The 21,556-nt window shown below is 42.0% G+C and overlaps 2 protein-coding genes across 2 annotated transcripts in view; both read left to right on the top strand.

The window, feature by feature from the left end:
* LOC141171898 (uncharacterized) overlaps window positions 1-21,556 on the top strand; it is an 819,676-nt gene that overhangs the window by 13,582 nt on the left and 784,538 nt on the right. The window lies entirely within an intron of this gene.
* LOC141171899 (uncharacterized) lies at window positions 2,136-11,935 on the top strand. The gene is made up of 7 exons (XM_073655535.1): window positions 2,136-2,285; window positions 2,415-2,594; window positions 2,678-2,801; window positions 2,885-2,982; window positions 3,171-3,261; window positions 5,306-5,772; window positions 10,743-11,935. The coding sequence occupies exons 1-7, from the start codon at window positions 2,208-2,210 to the stop codon at window positions 11,472-11,474; spliced, it is 1,770 nt and encodes a 589-aa protein (XP_073511636.1). The 5' UTR covers window positions 2,136-2,207; the 3' UTR covers window positions 11,475-11,935.

The raw sequence follows: 21,556 nt of genomic DNA, 5'->3' as shown, positions 1-21,556 counted from the left end.
AGCTTCGGCCTCCTCCAAACTAAAAGGCCCCATTTCAAGTGCAAGCAAGCAGTATGGTATAACAGCCTGGGGGTGGGTGGGTGGCAGGCTGCACACTTACGCTTGCATTCCAAGAAAACAAAGCAGATGCTAACTTCTATCATCATCATCATGCTGGTTCTCTGGTGGGCTCGTCCAATGCTGCCCTAAAGCAGGCAAGGGTAAGAAAAGTGTGTGGGAAGGTGACAGGAGAAATAGGGGCAGCTGGGGACAGAGTATGGACACCCGGCCGCCCCCTGGCGGCTGGGGACCGAGCATGGACACCCGGCCGCCGGGAACTGAGTATGGATACCTCGCTGCCGAAGCAGCCATGAGGTAGTGACCAGCCTCGGCCTCCTGCAAACTAAAAGGCCCCATTTCAAGTGCAAGCTAGCAGTATAGTATTTCAGCCTGCGGGTGGGTGGGTGGTAGGTTGCATACTTGCGCTTGCATTGCAAGGAATGGGGGAGGTACAATTGAACACTGCCCTGGGACAAGGACTTGCACGGGGATAGTTGCAAGTCTGCATCTTCTGATGCGGCAAGGATGACTTCTGATGGGCACACTTTTAGGCAGTGACCTGGGTGTCAGAGATGCTTCCAGGGGTCTTCCCCATGCTGTTCCCATGTCTTTCCAGCACTGTATGCATGTGTCACATAGCACATGGCCAGATAAGGTTGTAAAATGTTAAAATGACATTTCCCTGTGAATGCATTTGTCACGGTTGAAAGCAATACAAAAGTGCAAAAACACATAAAAAATGCTACTTGTCAACATAGCCCAAGGTGTGGAGGAGTATTTTTTTGGGGTTATTTATTTTACCTTATACACAAGTCTTTACTCTGGAAAGGAACTTCCTTAACATATTTCACAGGAAAGCAGTTTCAGTTTCATTTTTGAACGTTTTATTGTGAGCCCTTAAAAGTGGCTTAATACCTCTGACCATGTTGTTGATAGCAGTGACCTGGGGGTCAGAAATGCTTCCTGGGGCGATCCGCATGCTGTCCCCATGTAATTTGAGCACTGTCACTATCGTTTTGGGCACTTGTTAGGCTGGGGGTCAGAAATGCTTCCTGGGGCGATCCGCATGCTGTCCCCATGTAATTTGAGCACTGTCACTATCGTTTTGGGCACTTGTTAGGCTTTTAAAAGACTGCCGGGGGTGCTGCCGCAAAAATGCTCGGGTCTCCCATAGACTAACATTGGGCTCGTTGCTCGGGTCGAGCACCCGAGTATCACGGCGAGCTCGGCCCGAGCTTCGAGCACCCGAGCATTTTAGTGCTCGCTCAACACTACTCACTAGTCCACAGTTCAAACAGACCATGATTAAGACTGCACGTCGAAACACGCAGGTCGAGACAGCTGTGATCCTTCTGTGCACTAAGACTTATTATGGTGCTAGCAGCATATTTTAATGGCTCAATAAAAGCTATGTTTTACTCAAGTTTATAGCCTCATACGCCGGATCATTCCTGCTATTTCTGATTTTAATATCTGCTTTTTTATGGAGTTTTTCTTGTCATATAGGAAATCCTAAGGCCAGAAATAAACCCCATAAAACACTGTACATGGAGACTTTGGTATCAAATAACTCCTATCTTGGTGTTCTTCCAAACAAGCTTTTATAAATGCCTCAAACTTCTGTGTGTCAATCAGACCTGAGATCTAACGTTATAGAAGTTGACAGTCTGGTGAAGACGGGAAACATATAGTCAGCCGGTGGTGATGTAGTCAGTGGCGGACCCTGGCCAAATACGTTTATAGAGCCATAGTAGAAGATGAAGATTTCGTCCTCAACATGAAGTAGTTATTTCTCATGTCACGTGTAATGAATATCTCCTGCAGTATTGCTAATGCCGATTCCAGTGTCGGTAAATTAGATGAGAATTAAAAATAAGGAAGATGAGTCTATGAGAAAGGTATTCACCTGCAGATTCTGTGGAAGAAACTGCTTGTTGTCTGTGGCCTAAAATATATAGGTTTTATTAGTAGATGTAAAGAAGAAAACTAGATACTGTAAAACATAAATCTCCTCAAATGTTTCCCTTATTATCTCCAGTAATTGTATTATTACACAGGATATTTATGACGTTACATCAGTTCAACTTCTCATTCAGGTCTCTACAATATCGGATCCTCTCAGTGAATATCTTCTATGTAAGAGAATTTTCCTGATTTACCCATCAAAGATGAATATGGACAGAGACAAGATGGCAGAGAGGATATTACACCTCACCCTAGAGATCCTCTTCTGGTTTACTGGAGTGGTGAGAGATTCTGATGATGTCACATTACATCATTCTTATCTATAGGAATAACAGATGGACAGAACTGGAGAGGTGAGGACTCTGGAAATGTCTATAGTGAGATGTATTAATGTGTCTCTCTATAACCAGGATTACATAGTAGTGAAGAAGACCTCTAGTGAGCGCTGTCAGGACTTTTTGTCTGAGGGATGGGAAAGAACCCTGAGCCCAATCACGGAGCTTTCACCTCACCCCCTGATGCATGAGGACATCAATGACCAGAAGATCCTAGATCTCACCTACAAGATGATTGAGCTGCTGACTGGAGAGGTGACACTGCTAGGAATGCTGGGACATTTTACAGTAAAGCTATGAAGGGATCGGAGGGATAACTCTATCATTGTATGTGTCAGGTTCCTATAAGGTGTCAGGACGTCACCGTCTATTTCTCCATGGAGGAGTGGGAGTATTTAAAAGGACACAAAGATCTGTACAATGACATCATGATGGAGGTTCCCCAGCCCCTCACATCACCAGGTAATAGACAGGACTGAATACACACGGCCTATAATTATCCATATTTAAAGAATGAATTCAGTCCCTGTATGTGTTTTCTCCAGATCTATCCAGTAAGAGGACAACACCAGAGAGATGTCCACGTCCTCTTCTACAACAGGACTGTAAACAAGAAGATCCCAATATTCCTCAGGATCATCAGGTAGATGGAGAGAAGGTTTCATGAGATCTCCCCTATGATGTGTATACGGCTGTGAAGGTCTTGTGTTCGTTCTTGGTTTATCCACCAGTATTATATGGTTTATACTTGTGTAATGCGAACGGTGGATTAGAGCTGATCATAGATGTGACTTCTCCATCAGTCTGTGACTTGTACAATATTTGTTTCAGGGTGAAGATCTGACCCATATTAATACTACAGAAACATATGTGAGGGGTGATGAGCGGTGTAAAGAGGAGATCCCTACAGATAGCAGTCCAGGTGAGTAGTAACCACTAAATGCAGAGAAGTCACAGATTCTTCTCAGTCACAGGCTCATTTACCGGTCATGTAGTCAGGCCATATCACAATCGTGTGATCACCATTTTGCATCTAGACCAATACATTGTCCTCCACCAAAAACTGTTCAAATGACTTTGGGCATTGAAACCCCTTTTCTATAGAACTTACAACCTGGAAGATCCACCTACCAACTGAAATGAGAAGATCCTGACTCTTATCTGCCCAGATCTGTAAATTACCAATCCAAATGACAGCATATGTAGAAAGTGCTAACAAGTTAAAAAATCACTTGAAGATATATATTATGATGGGCCTGTGAGAGAAAGCGGAGTGTAATGATGCTGTTGGCTTCCTAGAATCCTGATATCTTATTGGATGAATCTACCTTCTCTCCCTTCTGTGCCACTGAATGTGCTCATATGGTCCCTACAAGACCAGGTCCAGTCTTTGTAACCAAACCTTGCTTTTGTGATTGACAACTTTAAACATGCAGTGAGGGCCAAGTGTGAATTTCTGTACAATAACAACAGAGTTTCCCTTTATCCTGACTTTTCAATTTAATTTTAAACCAAATAACTTCAAATAGAATCGCGATGAAGTATACAAAAAACATTACACCTGTACCATAATATATCTCTAAACTGTGCATGGCTGATGGCTGTAATATACATTTATTCATGCCTGCAGGAGATAATTTAGCATGAGTTGAGCCCTGGTTTCATGGAATCACTCCACGTCATAAATTATATTATCGATCCTAAAGAATTCAGATACAATCTATCCTGAAATGGGGAGCACTAATACTTTCTCTACTCTTCTGGTCAGGACTCATAGTAGCTCCAATGATCCACCATAAATAAGTGCAACTCTGGTTTAGTGTTGGAGTTTTCCCCCCTAAACATACGTTCTTGTTGGGGATGTAACGTGTTTTTGTTTTTTTTTAATTCTGTCTTTTTTTTACAGGTTCATTCTCCATGGTAGTTTGATTATGGTCGGATAGGCCTGCCTCACTTATGTGAGTTTGTAACTCCCTGGTAGTCTTTAAAAAAAAGGTCTCCATTGTCTCTTCCAAATGCCCAAGATCTAAATTTAAGACACCTCAGCTCTGCACTATTATAAAAAGTTCTCATTAAATGTATATTTCTTCTTGAAACTCATCTGATAGAAAATATTGGCCCTTACTATAGTTCAAAATGCCAGGAGCTACCAAGAAACATACTCTATTTACCCCAGAGAGGTTTCACCACTAGTTACTTTTTTTTTTTTTTTCATTAGATGTGTTATTATCTATAGTCAAAGTTTTGCCCATCACCCTTTAACCCCACTACATGGATCTGTACTTGCACAAAGACCCCTAGGCTTTGGCTACAGTGTAGCCTGCTGTTTTGTGAGATGACAAGAAGAATAGTCAGGTGGCCGGATCAGAACCAGGAGGGCAGAGAAAATACAAAATCAGAAGACACAATAGGAGTCAGTAAACAGGCTGGGATCACAAGAAGAAACTAAGAAGAAAATACACAACACGGGAGCTGAACACAGAGAACTTAACCAGCAGAGATCAAGGCTGTATCTGGCAGCTTCTGGCATTATGCATGAGCTTTAGTAGGGTGTAGTGCTTTACATTTGAGTTAAGTAGGAAGTATATTTGATTTTGGAAGACCGGATTTTGCTGGATTGGTTTCTTGAAGCCATGTTGCTTTTCAAGAGCCTTTGAGCCACTAATGATGTGGAAACCTCTGTTTTTCCATTGACAGATGATGGACCTGAGTGGGAGCTTGTGTTTTTGTGAGAGGACTAGAAATTTTTATTGGCATCATTTTCGCATATTTCATATTTGGGAGGCAGAATGAACAAACAGTTGAGCTGTTTGTTCATTCACAGTTTAGACTGTGAACTGTCATTGTCTAGGTGAATAATTCAATATTTTTACATAACTTGCCATTTGTACCAACAGTTTATGTAGAAATATTCAAAAATATAAATTTCAAGAATATTTTATTCAAATATATTTTTTTTTACTTAGATGACTGTACCAGGAGATCAGAGGGACAGCTGACATCTTCAATTTTCAAATCAGATGAGCTTGAGATCCCACAGGATACAATTGAAGGAAATGCCATTACTCCAGATATACCATCATCCCTTCACAGCAAAGATGTGTCATCTGATCCTTTGAAACAGGTCCTGTCTTCTGATTCATTACCGACTACTAAAAAAAATCGAAGTCACAAAATAAGCATTAAAAAACTAACTGCTCCTAAAGCTAAGAAGCCATTTTCATGTTCAGAGTATGGAAATAGTTTTCCCCTCAAAAACTTTTTTCTTAAACATCAAAGAATTCACACAGCAAAGAATAGCTTTTCTTGTTCCAAGTGTATGAAATGTTTTAACAAGAAATCAGATCTTGTTAAGCACCAGAGAACTCACACAGGTGAGAAGCCTTTTTCATGTTCAGAATGTGGGAAATGTTTTAACCAGAAATCACATCTTGTTACTGTTATGTTCTGCTACCAAAGCTAAGGAAAGAGAGGAGATCTGTCCCTACTATGAGACTCAGCTGAATCCCTACGATGTAACAGGGAACCTGATCCTGCGATCAGACCTGCTAAAGTCCTAATCTAGTCTGTACGAAGACCTATAGATGTGGGGAGGGAATCCCTACAAGTACTAAGGACTGGGAGGAATATGGGACACCTCCTAACAGAAAAAGTAGCAGACAGACGAACAAACAAAATAGATAGAACATAGAGGTCCGTAGACCAAGCAAACTAACAGAGTTAGATACAGAGCACAGGCTAGCTAGAAAGTAGATATACAATGAAGTCCAGCAAAGCCAGAAGGGCGGAGCAGGACTAAATAGGCCAACAAGGTCATGTGACCAGCAAAGGAAAAAAAACCTAACAGCAAGGTTCTAACAGTACCCCCCCTTCTAAGAGGATCCTCCGGATCCCCTAGGACCAGGCTTATCAGGAAATCTCCTGTGAAACGCTCTGATAAGTCTGGACGCGGAAACATCATCTGACCTCACCCAAGAGTTATCCTCGGGTCCGAAACCTTTCCAGGCCACAAGATACTGCAAACTACCTCTATACCGTCTAGAGTCAAGGATGCGAGAAATTTCATATTCCCCGTCCTCCACCACCGGAGGAACAGAGGCAGAGGCGTCACCATCCGACACAACAGCTTTTTTTTAACAGAGAGACATGAAAGACCGGATTAATTCTCCAGGAGGTAGGAACCTCCAACCTAACAGCAGATTGGTTGACAACCTGAAGCACCTTAAAGGGCCCTACAAACTTGGGACCCAATTTCTTAGAAGGAATCCTCAACCGCAGATTCCTAGAGGACAACCAAACCATGTCACCAACAGCGAACAAAACCTCCTGTCGTTTCCTATCAAAGTAGTCTTTAGATTTTCTGTTGGCCTCCTGAAGATTACCACGCACATCCGTCCAAACTCTTTCCAAATCACCGGAAAAATTCTCCTCCTCAGGCACGGCAGATCCCAACTTGGAGAACGACCCAAACGACGGATGTCTCCCAGAACAACAAAAAAAAGGCGAACAACCAGCAGAAGAAGATGTATGATTGTTCAGAGCAAATTCGGCAAGTGGCAGAAACTCAGACCACCCCTCTTGATTGTCTGCCACAAAACAACGCAAGAACTGCTCAACATCCTGGTTTTTCCTTTCTGTCTGGCCATTAGATTCAGGATGATATCCGGACGAAAACGACAAATGAATTCCCAACCTGTCACAAAAGGCACGCCAAAAACGAGCCACGAACTGAGGACCCCTATCAGAAACAATGTCAGTAGGAACGCCATGAAGTCTGACAATTTCCTTGACAAAGGCCTTAGCGAGAGTTTTAGCGCAGGGCAGTTTGACGAAGGGAACCAAGTGACACATCTTGCTAAAGCGGTCCACGACCACCCAGATGACAGTAAAACCCTCAGAGGGGGGAAGGTCAGTTATAAAGTCCATAGCCAAATGTGTCCAAGGAGCACTGGGGACCTCCAAAGGACAAAGCAACCCCGCAGCAGGAGTATGTGAGGACTTAGATCTAGCACATATAGTACATTGGCGCACCCACTTAATGACTTCCTTCTGCCATCCAGGCCACCAAAAACTGCGACCCACCAGTCTCTTGGTCTCAGAGATTCCGGGATGACCTGCCAACCGAGATTCGTGACACTCAACAAACAAATCTCTCCTAAAGGTCTCAGGCACAAACAACCTCCCATGAGGAGTGTTAGATGGGGCATTCTCCTGAGCTTTAAGAATCTCATCTTCCAAAACGGAGTCTAAAGCAGCTATCACAACACCTTCTTGTAAAATGTTTTCCTCTTTCTCAGCACCGACTATGGGAGAAAAACTGCGAGACAAGGCATCCGCCTTAATATTCTTAGTACCAGGGATGTAAGTAACGGAGAAATTAAACCGCGAGAAAAACAGTGCCCACCTAGCCTGACGGGCATTCAGGCGCTTGGCAGCATCAAGATATATCAGATTTTTATGATCCGTAAGAACCTGAACGGGAAATTCCGCACCTTCCAAGAAGTGGCGCCAGTGTTCAAATGCGAGTTTAATAGCCAATAATTCCCGATTACCAATATCGTAATTCAATTCAGTCTCCGAAAAATTTTTTGAAAAAAAGGCACAGGGATGTAATCCATCCCCGTTATCCTGAGACAATACTGCGCCAACCCCCACAGAGGAAGCATCAACCTCAACCAAAAACGGCCTAGTAACATCAGGCTGAATAAGGATGGGAGCAGAGGTGAACCTCTCCTTGAGATACACAAAAGCTTCAATGGCCTCAGAAGACCACTGAACCGCATCAGCACCTTTCCTGGTGAGATCAGTCAGAGGTTTGACAATACTAGAAAATTTTTTTATGAACTTTCTATAGTAATTGGCGAAACCCAAAAACCTCTGTATCGATTTCAAACCAATAGGCCTAGGCCATTCCTGCACAGCCTGAACCTTAACCGGATCCATCTCAAAACCTTTGCTGGAGATAATGTAGCCCAAAAAACTAATTCTCTGTACAGCGAACTCACATTTCTCCAGCTTAGCAAAAAGCGAATTGTCCATTAATAACTGTAATACCTCACGCACGCTCCGCCAATGAGACTCCAGATCTGGCGAATAAATCAAAATGTCATCCAAATACACAACCACATTTTTACCGATCAAAGGTCTAAGGATGTCATTAATCAGATTCTGAAAAAATGCAGGAGCATTAGTGAGACCAAAAGGCATAACCAGATTCTCAAAATGACCCACAGGAGTGTTAAAAGCAGTCTTCCATTCATCACCCTCCTTCATGCGCAACAGATTGTATGCCCCCTTAAGGTCAATTTTAGAGAACCACTTGGCCCCCAATAACTGGTTAAACAGATCAGGAATCAATGGCAGTGGGTAAGGATTGCGTACCGTAATTTTGTTAATCTCACGAAAATCCAGACAAGGACGTAAACCGCCGTCCTTTTTTTTTACAAAAAAAAATCCAACCGCCACAGGAGACTTAGAGGGCCTAATGTGACCGGCGGCCAAGCTTGTCTGTATGTATTCCTCCAAAGCCTTCCTCTCAGGAATAGTAAGGTTAAATAAACGACTCTTAGGAAGAGTCGCTCCAGGGACAAATTCAATAGAACAATCATAGTCTCTATGGGGAGGCAAAACCTGCGATTCCTTCTCAGAAAAAAACTCTCCAAAAATCCTGAATAGGAACAGGCAATTCTCCCCTATCCAAAGCTGCAATACGCCCGTTACAACACTTGTCATAACATTTATGGCTCCAGGATTTAATTTCACTGGTAGACCAATCCAGTACAGGATTGTGAAATTTTAACCAGGGCAAACCCAATATTACTGGAGAAGGCAAGTTATTCAACACTACCAAATCCAATTTCTCATGGTGAACACCATTAATAGTGAGAGGAAATTCACTGACCTTGAGAGTAATATTCTTCAAAGGGGAGCCATCCACAGAAACCACAGCAATGGGGGATGACAAAGGTTCAGGTTTTAAATTGAGTTTTTCCACGAATCCCCCATCAATTACATTCAGTGTAGACCCGCAATCAACAAACACCCGAAATTCCATTAATTTTTCCTGAGCAATCGTGGAAGCAGCTAAAAATATACCCTTGGAATTTAAACAGGCAATACGGGCGTGACTGACCATTTTTTTTTCTTTCTTCATACGAAGCTCACAGCCTTTAATCAAATGACCAGATTTTCCGCAGTAGAAACACAAGCCTTGCGAAAAACGACGGTCTTTTTCTTGAGAGCGAGGTGCCACCGATCCAATCTCCATCGGTTCACCACTGTTAGTACACACATTATCATAACCAGAAACTGACATAGCAGAGGATTTGCTCTCATTAACCCTAGCACGCAGTCTTCTATCCACCCGTATAGCTAATTGCATAGCCTGTTGCAAATCTTCAGGTGTAGGATAAGCAATTAGCAGGTCTTTAACCCTTTCACTGAGCCCAGCAAGAAATAGACTTTTCAGAGCAGAATCGTTCCACCCTGTTTGAGTGGACCAACGACGAAAATGTGTACAATATTTTTCCACATAACCCGATCCTTGTTTTAGACGTCTCAACTCAGTCTCAGCTGATGCGACACGGTCAGGATCATCATATAATAGTCCCAAAGCAGAAAAAAAACTATCCACTGATCTGAAGCATGAATCACTAGGTTGCAAAGAAAAAGCCCACTCCTGAGGCTCTTTGCGCAAAAGTGACATTATGAACCCTACGCGCTGGGATTCATCCCCAGAGGACTTAGGTCTCAAACGAAAATACAATAAGCAAGCATTTTTAAATGAAAAAATTTCTCGGTGTTCACCAAAAAACAAATCCGGCAAACATACCTTAGGCTCCAAGAAATGTGCTCCAGGACAGTTACTCACGTGCTGACGGAGCTCGGCCACCTCCAGAGAGAGTCCCTGCAGGCGATGAGCCAAATCCTGAACCGACACCATGATGGAACAGAAAAATCTTTCCTTAGAGAATTTGCTGGCTGGACTTACTGTTATGTTCTGCTACCAAAGCTAAGGAAAGAGAGGAGATCTGTCCCTACTATGAGACTCAGCTGAATCCCTACGATGTAACAGGGAACCTGATCCTGCGATCAGACCTGCTAAAGTCCTAATCTAGTCTGTACGAAGACCTATAGATGTGGGGAGGGAATCCCTACAAGTACTAAGGACTGGGAGGAATATGGGACACCTCCTAACAGAAAAAGTAGCAGACAGACGAACAAACAAAATAGATAGAACATAGAGGTCCGTAGACCAAGCAAACTAACAGAGTTAGATACAGAGCACAGGCTAGCTAGAAAGTAGATATACAATGAAGTCCAGCAAAGCCAGAAGGGCGGAGCAGGACTAAATAGGCCAACAAGGTCATGTGACCAGCAAAGGAAAAAAAACCTAACAGCAAGGTTCTAACAGTTACACATCAGAGAATTCACACAGGGGAGAAGCCTTTTTACTGTTCAGAATGTGGGAAATGTTTTAACCAGAAATTGAATCTTGTTACACATCAGAGAACTCATACAGGGGAGAAGCCTTTTTCCTGTTCAGAATGTGGGAAATGTTTTAACAAGAAATCAAATCTTCTTAGTCACCAGAGAACTCACGCAGGGAAGATGCCTTTTTCCTGTTCAGAATGTGGGAAATGTTTTAACAAGAAATCAAATCTTCTTAGTCACCAGAGAACTCACACAGGGGAGAAGCCTTTTTCCTGTTCAGAATGTGGGAAATGTTTTAACCAGAAATCAGATGTTGTTAAACATAAGAGAATTCACACCGGGGAGAAACCTTTTTCCTGTTCAGAATGTGGGAAATGTTTTAACCAGAAATCAGGTCTTGTTATACATCAGAGAAGTCACACAGGGGAGCAGCCTTTTTCATGTTCAGAATGTGGGAAATGTTTTAACCAGAAATCAGGTCTTGTTATACATCAGAGAAGTAACACAGGGGAGCAGCCTTTTTCCTGTTCAGAATGTGGGAAATGTTTTAAACAGAAATCAGCTGTTGTTAGACATCAGAGAAGTCACACAGGGGAGAAGCCTTTTTCCTGTTCAGAATGTGGTAAATGTTTTAACCAGAAATCAGCTGCTGTTAGACATCAGAGAAGTCACACAGGGGAGAAGCCTTTTTTTATATCCTAATTTGGAAAATGTTTTACTTGAAAAGACACACTTTTAGCAAGAAAAAATATTGCTAATAAGTGAGTGTGTCCTATAGACTGGGGGTAGCTTCATGTGACCGAGAACAATGAGACAGTGTCCTTACTGATCAGTGAGAGAACTACTCTCTCCTCCAGCTCCGCACTTATCTAACTGATTGGTGCAGAGCAGGAGAGGAAGGTACCGGGACCTGTACAGAGGCTGCACGTCCTGACTGAGCAGCTGAAGAACCTTCCACCCGACTAGCTCAAGGACCTTTCAGATCATGTAACACTGTTTTACATATTTTTAAAAGTTGTCAGGTTCTTTTATGAACTGAACCATTTCTTAATGAGTTTGATCTCCTGAATTCAAATTGGACAATGAGTTTTCCTTTTACTGCTACATATAATTAATGCTAAAAGTTTCAGTACCTTGAGACATTATTCTTTTTGTAAATATACAGATGCAGAATATTTTGTTATGACAATTTTCTGATATTTATTTAGAGAAAATGTAGCAACAATTCAAATAACTAAAACCTGTCTAAACACTATTGCAAATTATAAACAGTTACAGAAATTGCACTACAAAACTTAATCCTCGTTCAATGACAACTGTTTTTTGCTTGTTTTTTGTATTGCTGCATTGGATCATCTCTTAAAATTATGCAACAGTAATCTGCAAGCATTGAGGGATTCCATTTTCCTTGATATCTTTTCTCCATAGCTTCAATATCTTGGTTACATCATCACCATCCTCATCTCACTACTCCGCAGTTTGATGGAAGAAAAGTCTAGAATGTAAGAAATTAATCGTTAAGGACATGTTACAGCCAAGATCCTTATATGTTTTGAGGAGAAATAACACCAACTCTTCATAGTTACTGTATCTGCTCTTGAGTTTCCCAAAAAGTTAGTTACAACAAATGCAAATGTAAACCATACAGCCTTTTCCTTGCCCTGCAACAAACGAAGAAGATGGCCAGTCCCTTTTATTGTAGCAATATTCTCTTGCGCGACTACCCCACTCACACAGTAAGTTGGTGTCCAGTGTATCCACCCTGGAGACCAAATAAGAGGGCAACAACCGTAACGACATGTGTGAACAATCACATGTAGGAGCTCCTGCTGAGCATCTAGCTATTTGTCCGATATTGTACCTGATGACCATCCTGAAAATCATCATACATCTACCAGATAACTTTCTGAGTGTGGAGGTGCTTTGCTCCAGGGGAAAAAATGACCAAGAAAAGCCACAGAGACTGTGGAAGGCTCTCAGCTCCACGATGACACCACGGTCATCACACTGGAGTCAGATTGAGCAGGGGAGATTAGCAGGAGGGAAGTGGTGGCGAGGCTGGAACAGTTTGCCTACACAGAAAGACAGGTCTCAGCAGGTGACAGTGGCCATCTTATAACAGCTACCTCGCACCTGTGCATGGGCTCCAGAGTGGAGGAGTTGGGTGAGCAGGAGATGGGAGAGGCAGCCGCGTTGAAGGGGGCGAAAAGACCACAAAATTACATGTGGCACAATACTTACTGCCCCACTGCCTAATCTGCACCAATGGGACATACAGGTACCTGATGAACCTACTTTAAAAGACGTTTTCATTGCAGTGGTACATTGTAAATTCTCTTTCTGCTTTGAATGTACGTTTTGGTGGTCTTAACCCCTTTAAAGCCTGGGGTGTATTAGTACGCCTCAGGCCATCACCCCCGGTTCAGTGAGGGCTCTGACGTGGGCACACGTCAGTATTACAGCTGACGTGTGCCCACAACAGCCGCGGGTGGAATCGTGATCCAACCGCGGCTGTTAACCAGTTAAATGCCACTGTCAATCTATGACAGCGGCATTTAACAGCGCCGCGCCGGAAGCGCGTCACTTACCCCGCCCATCGGTAACCCGTCATGTGATTGCGGGTCACTGATGGGTGGGCATGACAACCCTGGGTCTGCAGCAGACCCCAGTGGTTGTCATGTAATGATGGCTATGAGCGCCACCTAGTGGTTGGCAGTCATAGCACAGGAGCATTTCTGCTACATAAAGGTGATCTGTTCATCACCTCTATGTAGCAGAGGCGATCGGACAGTTGCTGCTTCTAGTCTCTTATGGAGACTATAAAAGCAAGCAAAAAGTGTAAAAAAAAATGTTTTTAAAAATATTAAAAAAATTAAAAAAATATAAAAGTTTAAATCACCCCCTGTCGCCCCATTCAAAATAAAATAATAAAAAAAAACAACCTACATACACATATTTGGTATCGCCGCGTTCAGAATTGCCCGATCTATCAATATAAAAAAAAGAATTAATCTGAACAGTAAACGGCGTAACGAGAAAAAAATTCTAAACGCCAGAATTACGTTTTTTGGCTGCCGCAACATTGCAATAAAATGCAATAAAGGGCGATCAAAACATCGGATCTACCCCAAAATGGGGCCCCAGATTCCTAAAAATGGAGACGCTACGGGTCTCGGAAAATGGTGCCACTTTTTTTTTTTTACCAAACTTTGGATTTTTTTTTCACCACTTAAATAAAAAAGAACCTATACATGTTTGGTATCTACAAACTCGTAATGACCTGGAGAATAAGAATGGCAGGTCAGTTTTAGCATTCAGTGAACGTGGTAAAAAAAAAAAAAAAACCATCTGTGGTATTGCAATTTTTTTGCAATTTCACCGCACTTGGAATTTTTTTCCCGTTTTCCCGTACATGATATGGTAAAACCAGTAATGTCGTTCAAAAGTACAACTTGTCCTGCAAAAAATAAGCCCTCACACGGCCATATTGACCAAAAAATAAAAACGCTATGGCTCTGGGAACAAGGAGAGCAAAAAACGAAAATGCAAAAACAGAAAATCCCAGGGTCTTTAAGGGGTTAAAGATGAGATAGCAGGTATACGACATAAACTGCAGAAAATAGAGCAGGGGCAGTGGAAGTCAGAGTCAGCACCATTGATGATCAGACAGCCGATACAAGCAATGAGAGCTGGCTTGCAGCACAGCAAATATCAGCACTGCTGGCAGAAACAGATGATCTTGAAAATAGGTCAAGGCTCAATGATATACCACTTATTGGTGTGCCTGGAAAAATAGAAAGCTCCTTTCCTACTGAATTCTTTGAAAACTGGCTGAAATTAATAATCAGGCTTGAAACCTTAACCCCCTATAAGCTGTAGAACAAGCTCATAGGATGCCTACCCATCCTCTTCCTCCTGGGCTTCCACAAAGACCTGTGCTGGCTAAAGTTTTACACTACCGGGACAGAGATATCCTGCAGCAGGCAAGGGATCACCCAGATGTAACAATCAATGGGTCCAAAATCTCGATCTTTCCAGATTATTCTATAGAAGTGCAGAGACAAAGAGCCAGATTCATTGATATCAAAAAACATCTGAGATCTGCATGTTCCATATTCAATTATTATATTTAATAAACCTTTCTGAATTGACGTCTTTAATAAACCAGCAGCGCGGGAAGTATTCACAAATTTCTCCAGATCCTGATATTCATCAATTTTGACAAACCTATGGATCCGCAGCAACTGAACATCAAACTTAAAACACCAAAGAAAAGAATATGGATCAGGTTAGCACAATCTGATACAAATACTCTTAAATGTTTGTTGGATAAGACCCTATTTGCGCTACCTTCCTCTTTGTGTTTTTTCTTGGATACAGCAGCAATACCTTGGAACCGTCTCCCGGTCTGGCAATTGTCAAATGAGAGCCCGGCAGCAGAGGGAATTATCTATATATCTACATCATGGAATATTTTTACAATCGACTATCATCAAGGGAACGGCTCATGTTAGAAACTATTGGACAAACAGGTGGATTCATTATGGACATGGACAGTTCTACAAACTCATTTAGTGAGGAGGACACAAACCTTTTAAGAAACACTTTTTATCACTTCAAAGATGCATTAAAAGAGGAACTTCATTTTGGTCTGGATGTCCGGTTTTTAACTATATGGATGAAAAAATATGTCTGAGGGGCCTCAGGTTGGTACATACCTCTCCATTTCCTAATGACAATACGTTTACACTTGAATGGGACCCTAATTTAAATAATTGTATGCACATTATGTTAACATGTTTCCCTAAAAAGAGAACACAATTGTGTGAAACTGCAACTGAAAAAGTTCTATCTTTAGCTAAGGACTGTGAAGACCCGGGGTCTTCCGTGGGCAAAGAGACAGGGATGATTATCATATTATAAAAAAGAAGAAACACAAAGTGTGCCCCGATTGATAGAGCAAAAATCTAAAAATTCTCTACATATACAACTAAAGGACAAGGCTAATGAATGTATTGATACAAACAAAAAAAAATATTGAAAAAAATGAAAATAAGATTGAACCGAAGATAACAAATAACAAAATAATTGAGATAGTCCTACCACAAAGAATTGAACCTTTATCAATTGCAACAGTTAAATCTACAAAAAGTACAGTGAGAAAGAGCACAAATTTGACAAACACTCATCCTATACAAAATTCAAATATACTACTTCCATCTTCTGAATGGAAAACCTCTACCTTCATTTTGGTTTTTAATGCAAAAAAACATCTAGATAACATTAGACTACAAATAAATAGAATCAATGAAGAAAGGGAAAGAGCTCGTCTAAGTAAAAATGAAAAACGGAGACAACTAGTGGCAATAAATTAAATAAAAGTCTAATTCCACCTAAGGAAATTGAATCTCTTGCTCTAATCAAATTCTCAGATCCCATTTCTACTCCACTACTGAACCTCTCAATATATGACACTACATTAGACTTTGTTTCCTCTACTAAAATAACAAGCAATACTATTTGTGAAGACCCGGGGTCTTCCGTGGGTTTAACACTACTCAGACAACACAGGGTGATGGTAAAACAGCGTGGCAATACTTTATTGAACCACAAAGCGGACAATAAACACACAGAACAGTCCCAGCATATACCCAAGATGGTACAACATTACACAGTCTCACGCCTCCTTCTCTGCCCGCCTGGGATTGAACAGCTCCCACTTTGGAGACTTCCAGGGCCGACTACCTCAACCAGTTGCCCCCCGCTTCTGGTGGGTCACCACAGAGAGGAGGTAGCGGCAAGCATAGAAAGCTAGCAGTCCATCAAGGTACAGGACCAGGAGACCCAAGGGTCCCACCCTGGCCTCTCCGAGAGTTTCCATGGGTTCTAAGCGACCGGTGGGTCCCTCTTAGCAACCCCAAAACAACATATCCATGGGGCCAAGTGACTTCTTCGTCCTCTCCTGGACTCCCCAAAAGTATCCATGGTCTCTAATGGTTAATGGAGCAGATCCAAATCTTTCCAGTCAGGGCCAGTACCCTTAGGCTAGAATCATGTAGAATACAAATCTGTGTCTCTTTGGATAATGCCATGCAATCCATCTACTGTCCTGAAGGATGTCTCTCATTCTCCTTCTAAAGTCTTTCTGATGTTCCTTGATTCTCTGTCCCAAGACTCACTGCTACAAAAAACACATGTCCCTTCTGCTTCTCTTTTCTTCTGACTACAGACATCCCTGTTTATATTACTCTCTGTATGAGGTCATCAGGCACAGGTAAGAGGTAAAGGTGCAGGTCTCAGTTATTATTGAGCTAATCTATTTACATAGTTGGTAACACTGGGCTGTTGTAAAAAGCTGGCAAGCTGGCTTTTAGTACATTTAGCATATTAGCAAACAGCATTGTTTCCAAGAGGAGACCGCAATCAGGGTTAGACAAATACTAATCTGACCTTTAGAAATACACAAACATGTACAAGACAATTTAAACACAATAATGTACTTTAAAAACAATAGTGTATTCTCTTGACTTAACAAATCTAATCTGGCTTATTAAGATTTTACTCTGTATCGTCACACTATTAGGCTGTGTGCCCACGATGCGTTCTTTAAGCGTTTCCGCAGCGGCAAAAACGCTTAAAAAATGCATGGTAGAAGGCCTGCCATGTTCCCCAATGATAATCCGCATGTGCACATGCTGCGAAAATTTCCGCTGCGGATTATCATTGCGGAAAAAAACGCAGCACTACCAATTATTTTGCGGAAGTGCTGCGTTTTTTCCGCCATTGACTTGCATTAAACTGCATGGATTACGCATCACTGCATAAGTAGATGCGCATTCCATGCGTTCTAATGTGTGGATGGTACCCAGGTCTAGAGAAGAGGAGACTCTCCTCCGGACGTGGGTACCATTGAAAACTGTAAAAAAAAGAATAAAATAAAAAATAAATATATACTTACCTTCTGGTGGCCCGCGGTACGCTCTTCCTTGCTTGGCAGCAGTTCGCGATGGAATGAAGGACCTGGGCTGACGTCAGAGTCATGTGACGGGTCATGCGACGCTGACGTCGGCAGGTCCTTCAGTGTACCGCAGCCGGGACGGTGAAGCAAGCCAGCGCGGGCCATCGGAGGGTAAGTATAGATTTATTTTTTTATTTTTTGACATTCTCTTGGGTCACACTATATAAATCCATGCTGGTTGCATGGATTTATATAGTGTGACCAAGTTGACAAGCACTTTCCAAGTGATGCTGATTCCTTGGAAAGCGCTTGTCAACCCGCATGCGGAAATGCAAGTGAAGCGCGCTTCACATCCGCATGTCCCTGGCAGGAAAACGCATGTACAATCCGCATGTACAATCCGCATGCATTTTTTTCTGCCAGGGAGATGCAGAAACGCTCAGGAAAAAATCCTGAGCATTTCTGCATCGTGGGCACATGGCCTTATAGTGGAAAATACCACAACTGGTACTAAAGGTCTGGTATCTTTTTTACCCCGGGCTATATCTCCCAAGAAAGGGCAATTAGCCAATACTTCTCCCCCAAACCAGGGAAAAGAAAAAAAACTACTAGAAGAACGTGAGGAGGAAGAAGAAAAAAAAAGAAAAGAGGGAAAACAAACCTACCCCAAGCCCCAAACAATAATACCCACAAATGTTTTAATCTGTCGACTACCTTTTATCAAATGATGAGAAATTAATATTATCAAAAGAACTTTCCTTTTGTCCCACAAACAAACCCAAAGACTTTGATCTTTTTTTTAAATCTTTAGGTATTTACGAGGAAAATTACACTGAGAAGACATTTTACAATAAAAGTGCGAGAACAGCCTGTTCTTTCTTTATCACAAACTGTTTTCCAATTTCATGTGAATGTAAAAACAAAATCCAATTGTTATCCAATAGAGAGTAAGGGACATCACATTAGCACCTTCCATGATATAGTTCTTGATAAATGAAAAGAACTTATAATTAAAGGAGGTCCACCACAAAAAAATAAAAATAATCTTTCAATATCTGAGAAGAAAGCCCTACAATCCTTATGTAATAATGACAACTTAGTCATTAGAGCTGCTGATAAAGGGGGTATAGTAATACAAAACTGCACAGATTATTGCAAAGAAGTATGCAGAATAATATCAGAAGTATAATACTATCGGAAAATTCCTTCAGACCCTTTACCTAAAGTGATAGTAATATATAATAATTTGATCAACAGAGCAATGGAGGAAAGTATATTAAATCTAAAAGAAAAAAAGTTTCTCAATCAAAAATCCCTTCTTTTATCACCTTCCAAAAATCCATAAGAGTCTTACCAGTCCCCCTGGGAGACCTATAGTATCAGGCATTGGATCTCTGACTAGCAATCTGTCAGAATATATTGACAAAATAATGCAGGATCATGTGTCAAAATTACCTAGCCATCTAAAAGATTCTACACATCTAACTCCACTTCTACAAGTGATACAATGGGAACCGAATTATGCTTTTCTCACATTAGATGTATCATCTTTATATTCAAATATATCATATCGGATTGACATGTTTCAAAAAAATAATTGACGGATGTCAGATTGTCAAGTAGACAAAAATAAATCATCTATACAGGGCTAGCCTTTGTTTTAAAAAAATAATTATTTTACATTTGAAGGTGAACATTACCATTAGACACGAGGCACTGCGATGGGTTCAAAGGTCGCACCAACCTACGCAAATCTATTCATGGGGGTATTTGAGGAGAGGTTTATTAAAAAAAATAAATTGAAAAAGTATATAACTTTGTATAAAAAATAGCAAAAGGCAATGGCACTTACCAGCCAAGATTTCAATAAAAATGCACACCAGCCGGCCCCCTTTTGTTAGAAGGAGGTAGCACAGGTGCGGAATGCTGATGAACAATCACTCTCATCCCCTCTCACTGGAGGAGCAACTGCCTAGCACTAAAACTGCACACAGATGAGTAGGGTGCAATTCACACACATGCGGCACCGTGCCTAGTCAGCATCCTATTACAAGCCCCTGCTATTCGATTAGGCGGGATGCCCGGCACCCTATCCGTGCATCGCAGAGGTGCAAAGCCCCAACTCACAAGGTCACCATTAATGGGCCTGGCTGCGCCCTGGCAGATAAAAAAAGTGCATTCTACTCTGTGGAGGCCAATGGGGAGTGCATTCTACTCTGTGGAGGTCGAAGGGGAGTGCATTCTACTCTGGAGGCCGATGGGGAGTGCATTCTACTCTGTGGGGGCCGATAGGGAGTGTCGCGCATGATGATGGAATTGGATACATCGGTCTGGGGAACAACGCACATGATGGGATGAGGTACACCGGTCTGGGGAACATCGCACATGATGATGGGATTAGATACACTGGTCTGTGGAGTATCGTGCATGATGATGTGATTAGATACATGGGTCTGGGGAGTATAACACATTCAGGGATTAGATAGTTTTTCACTTTATGCTGTATTTCTTACTTGAAGTTGTGATAATCTGATCTCTACTATACATAGCAAAATACACATGCGCTCATACACACAGGAAAACAGAAAAATTCTCACACACAGGAAAATACGCAGGCTCACACACACCGAAAAATGTACACGCACGCTTACACACAGAAAAATACACATGCACTCTCATACACACAGGAAAAAACACATGCACGCTCATACACACAGAAAAATACACATGTGGTGTAATACATGACCCCGCTCTGTCCACTTCTATAGGAGCAGTGGTGTAATATGTGACCCCGCTCCGTCCACTTCTATAGGTGCAGGGGTGTAATAAGATAGAATAGATAAATGTCCTGTAAATATATAATTTCACATGCCCCTGCATATAATAAACTTGCCTTTCATGTGGCACTAAAAGGTGTTTACCCTAATAAATGAAAAAAAACAGCACCTATTTTTGGTAACCAGCCAAGGTAAAGCAGACAGCTGTGGGTTTATATTATCAGGCTGGAAAGGTACCTGGTTATTGGGCCCTACCCAACCTAAAAATAACAGCCCACAGTCGCACCAGAAGTGTCGCATCACATTAGATGCGAGAATTCTGGCGCTTTGTCCGCCTCTTCCTGATTGCCATGGTGTGGTGGCAATCAGGGTAATGGTAGTTGGGGTTGCTGACAGCTGTGATTTGTCAAAAATCATAGCTGCCATCAACACCAGTAACGGAGAGGCATCTATCAGACACTCCGACTACTAAGCCACTAATGGAAAAAAAAACAGAAAGATAAATGTTATTTGAATAAAGACTCCCCGATACTTACCCTGGTTCACCAATTTATTTTTTTTAAAAAAAAAAAATCCCAAGCAGGTCCGACATAGTCCATAGTGTTCCCATGACGATCCCTGAATCCGACGTCAAAAGGCTATGGAGCCTTTTTCAGAGAACGAGGGTTTATAGGCTGTAGCAGCAACCACTCCGAGGCCCACTGCGCTGCACGAGACCCGGCGGCTGTGATGAGCAGTGGCGTCAGTAACTACACCGCTCATCAGAGTCGCAGAGCCCTTTGCATAATGGCCCCATATAGTGCCCCACAGTATAATGGCCCCTTACAGTGCCCCACAGTCTAATGGCCCCATATAGTCCTCCATACAGTATAATGGCCCCATATAGTGCCCTACATAATAATGGCGCCATATAGTGACCTACACTATAATGGCCCCATATAGTGCACTACAGTATAATGGCCCCATATAGTGCTCCATACTATAATGTGCCTCACATATTGCTCCACAGTGTAATGTTGTCATATAGTGCCCCACAGTAGAATGTGCCC

This window comes from Phyllobates terribilis, unplaced genomic scaffold (assembly GCF_046119375.1).
Source record: "Phyllobates terribilis strain yellow unplaced genomic scaffold, ASM4611937v1 Scaffold_12__6_contigs__length_324123572, whole genome shotgun sequence".
NCBI classification, from domain to species: Eukaryota; Metazoa; Chordata; class Amphibia; order Anura; family Dendrobatidae; genus Phyllobates; species Phyllobates terribilis.
The sequence above is the reverse complement of the archived record's forward strand: the minus strand, read 5'-3'. Positions and strand labels throughout refer to the sequence as shown.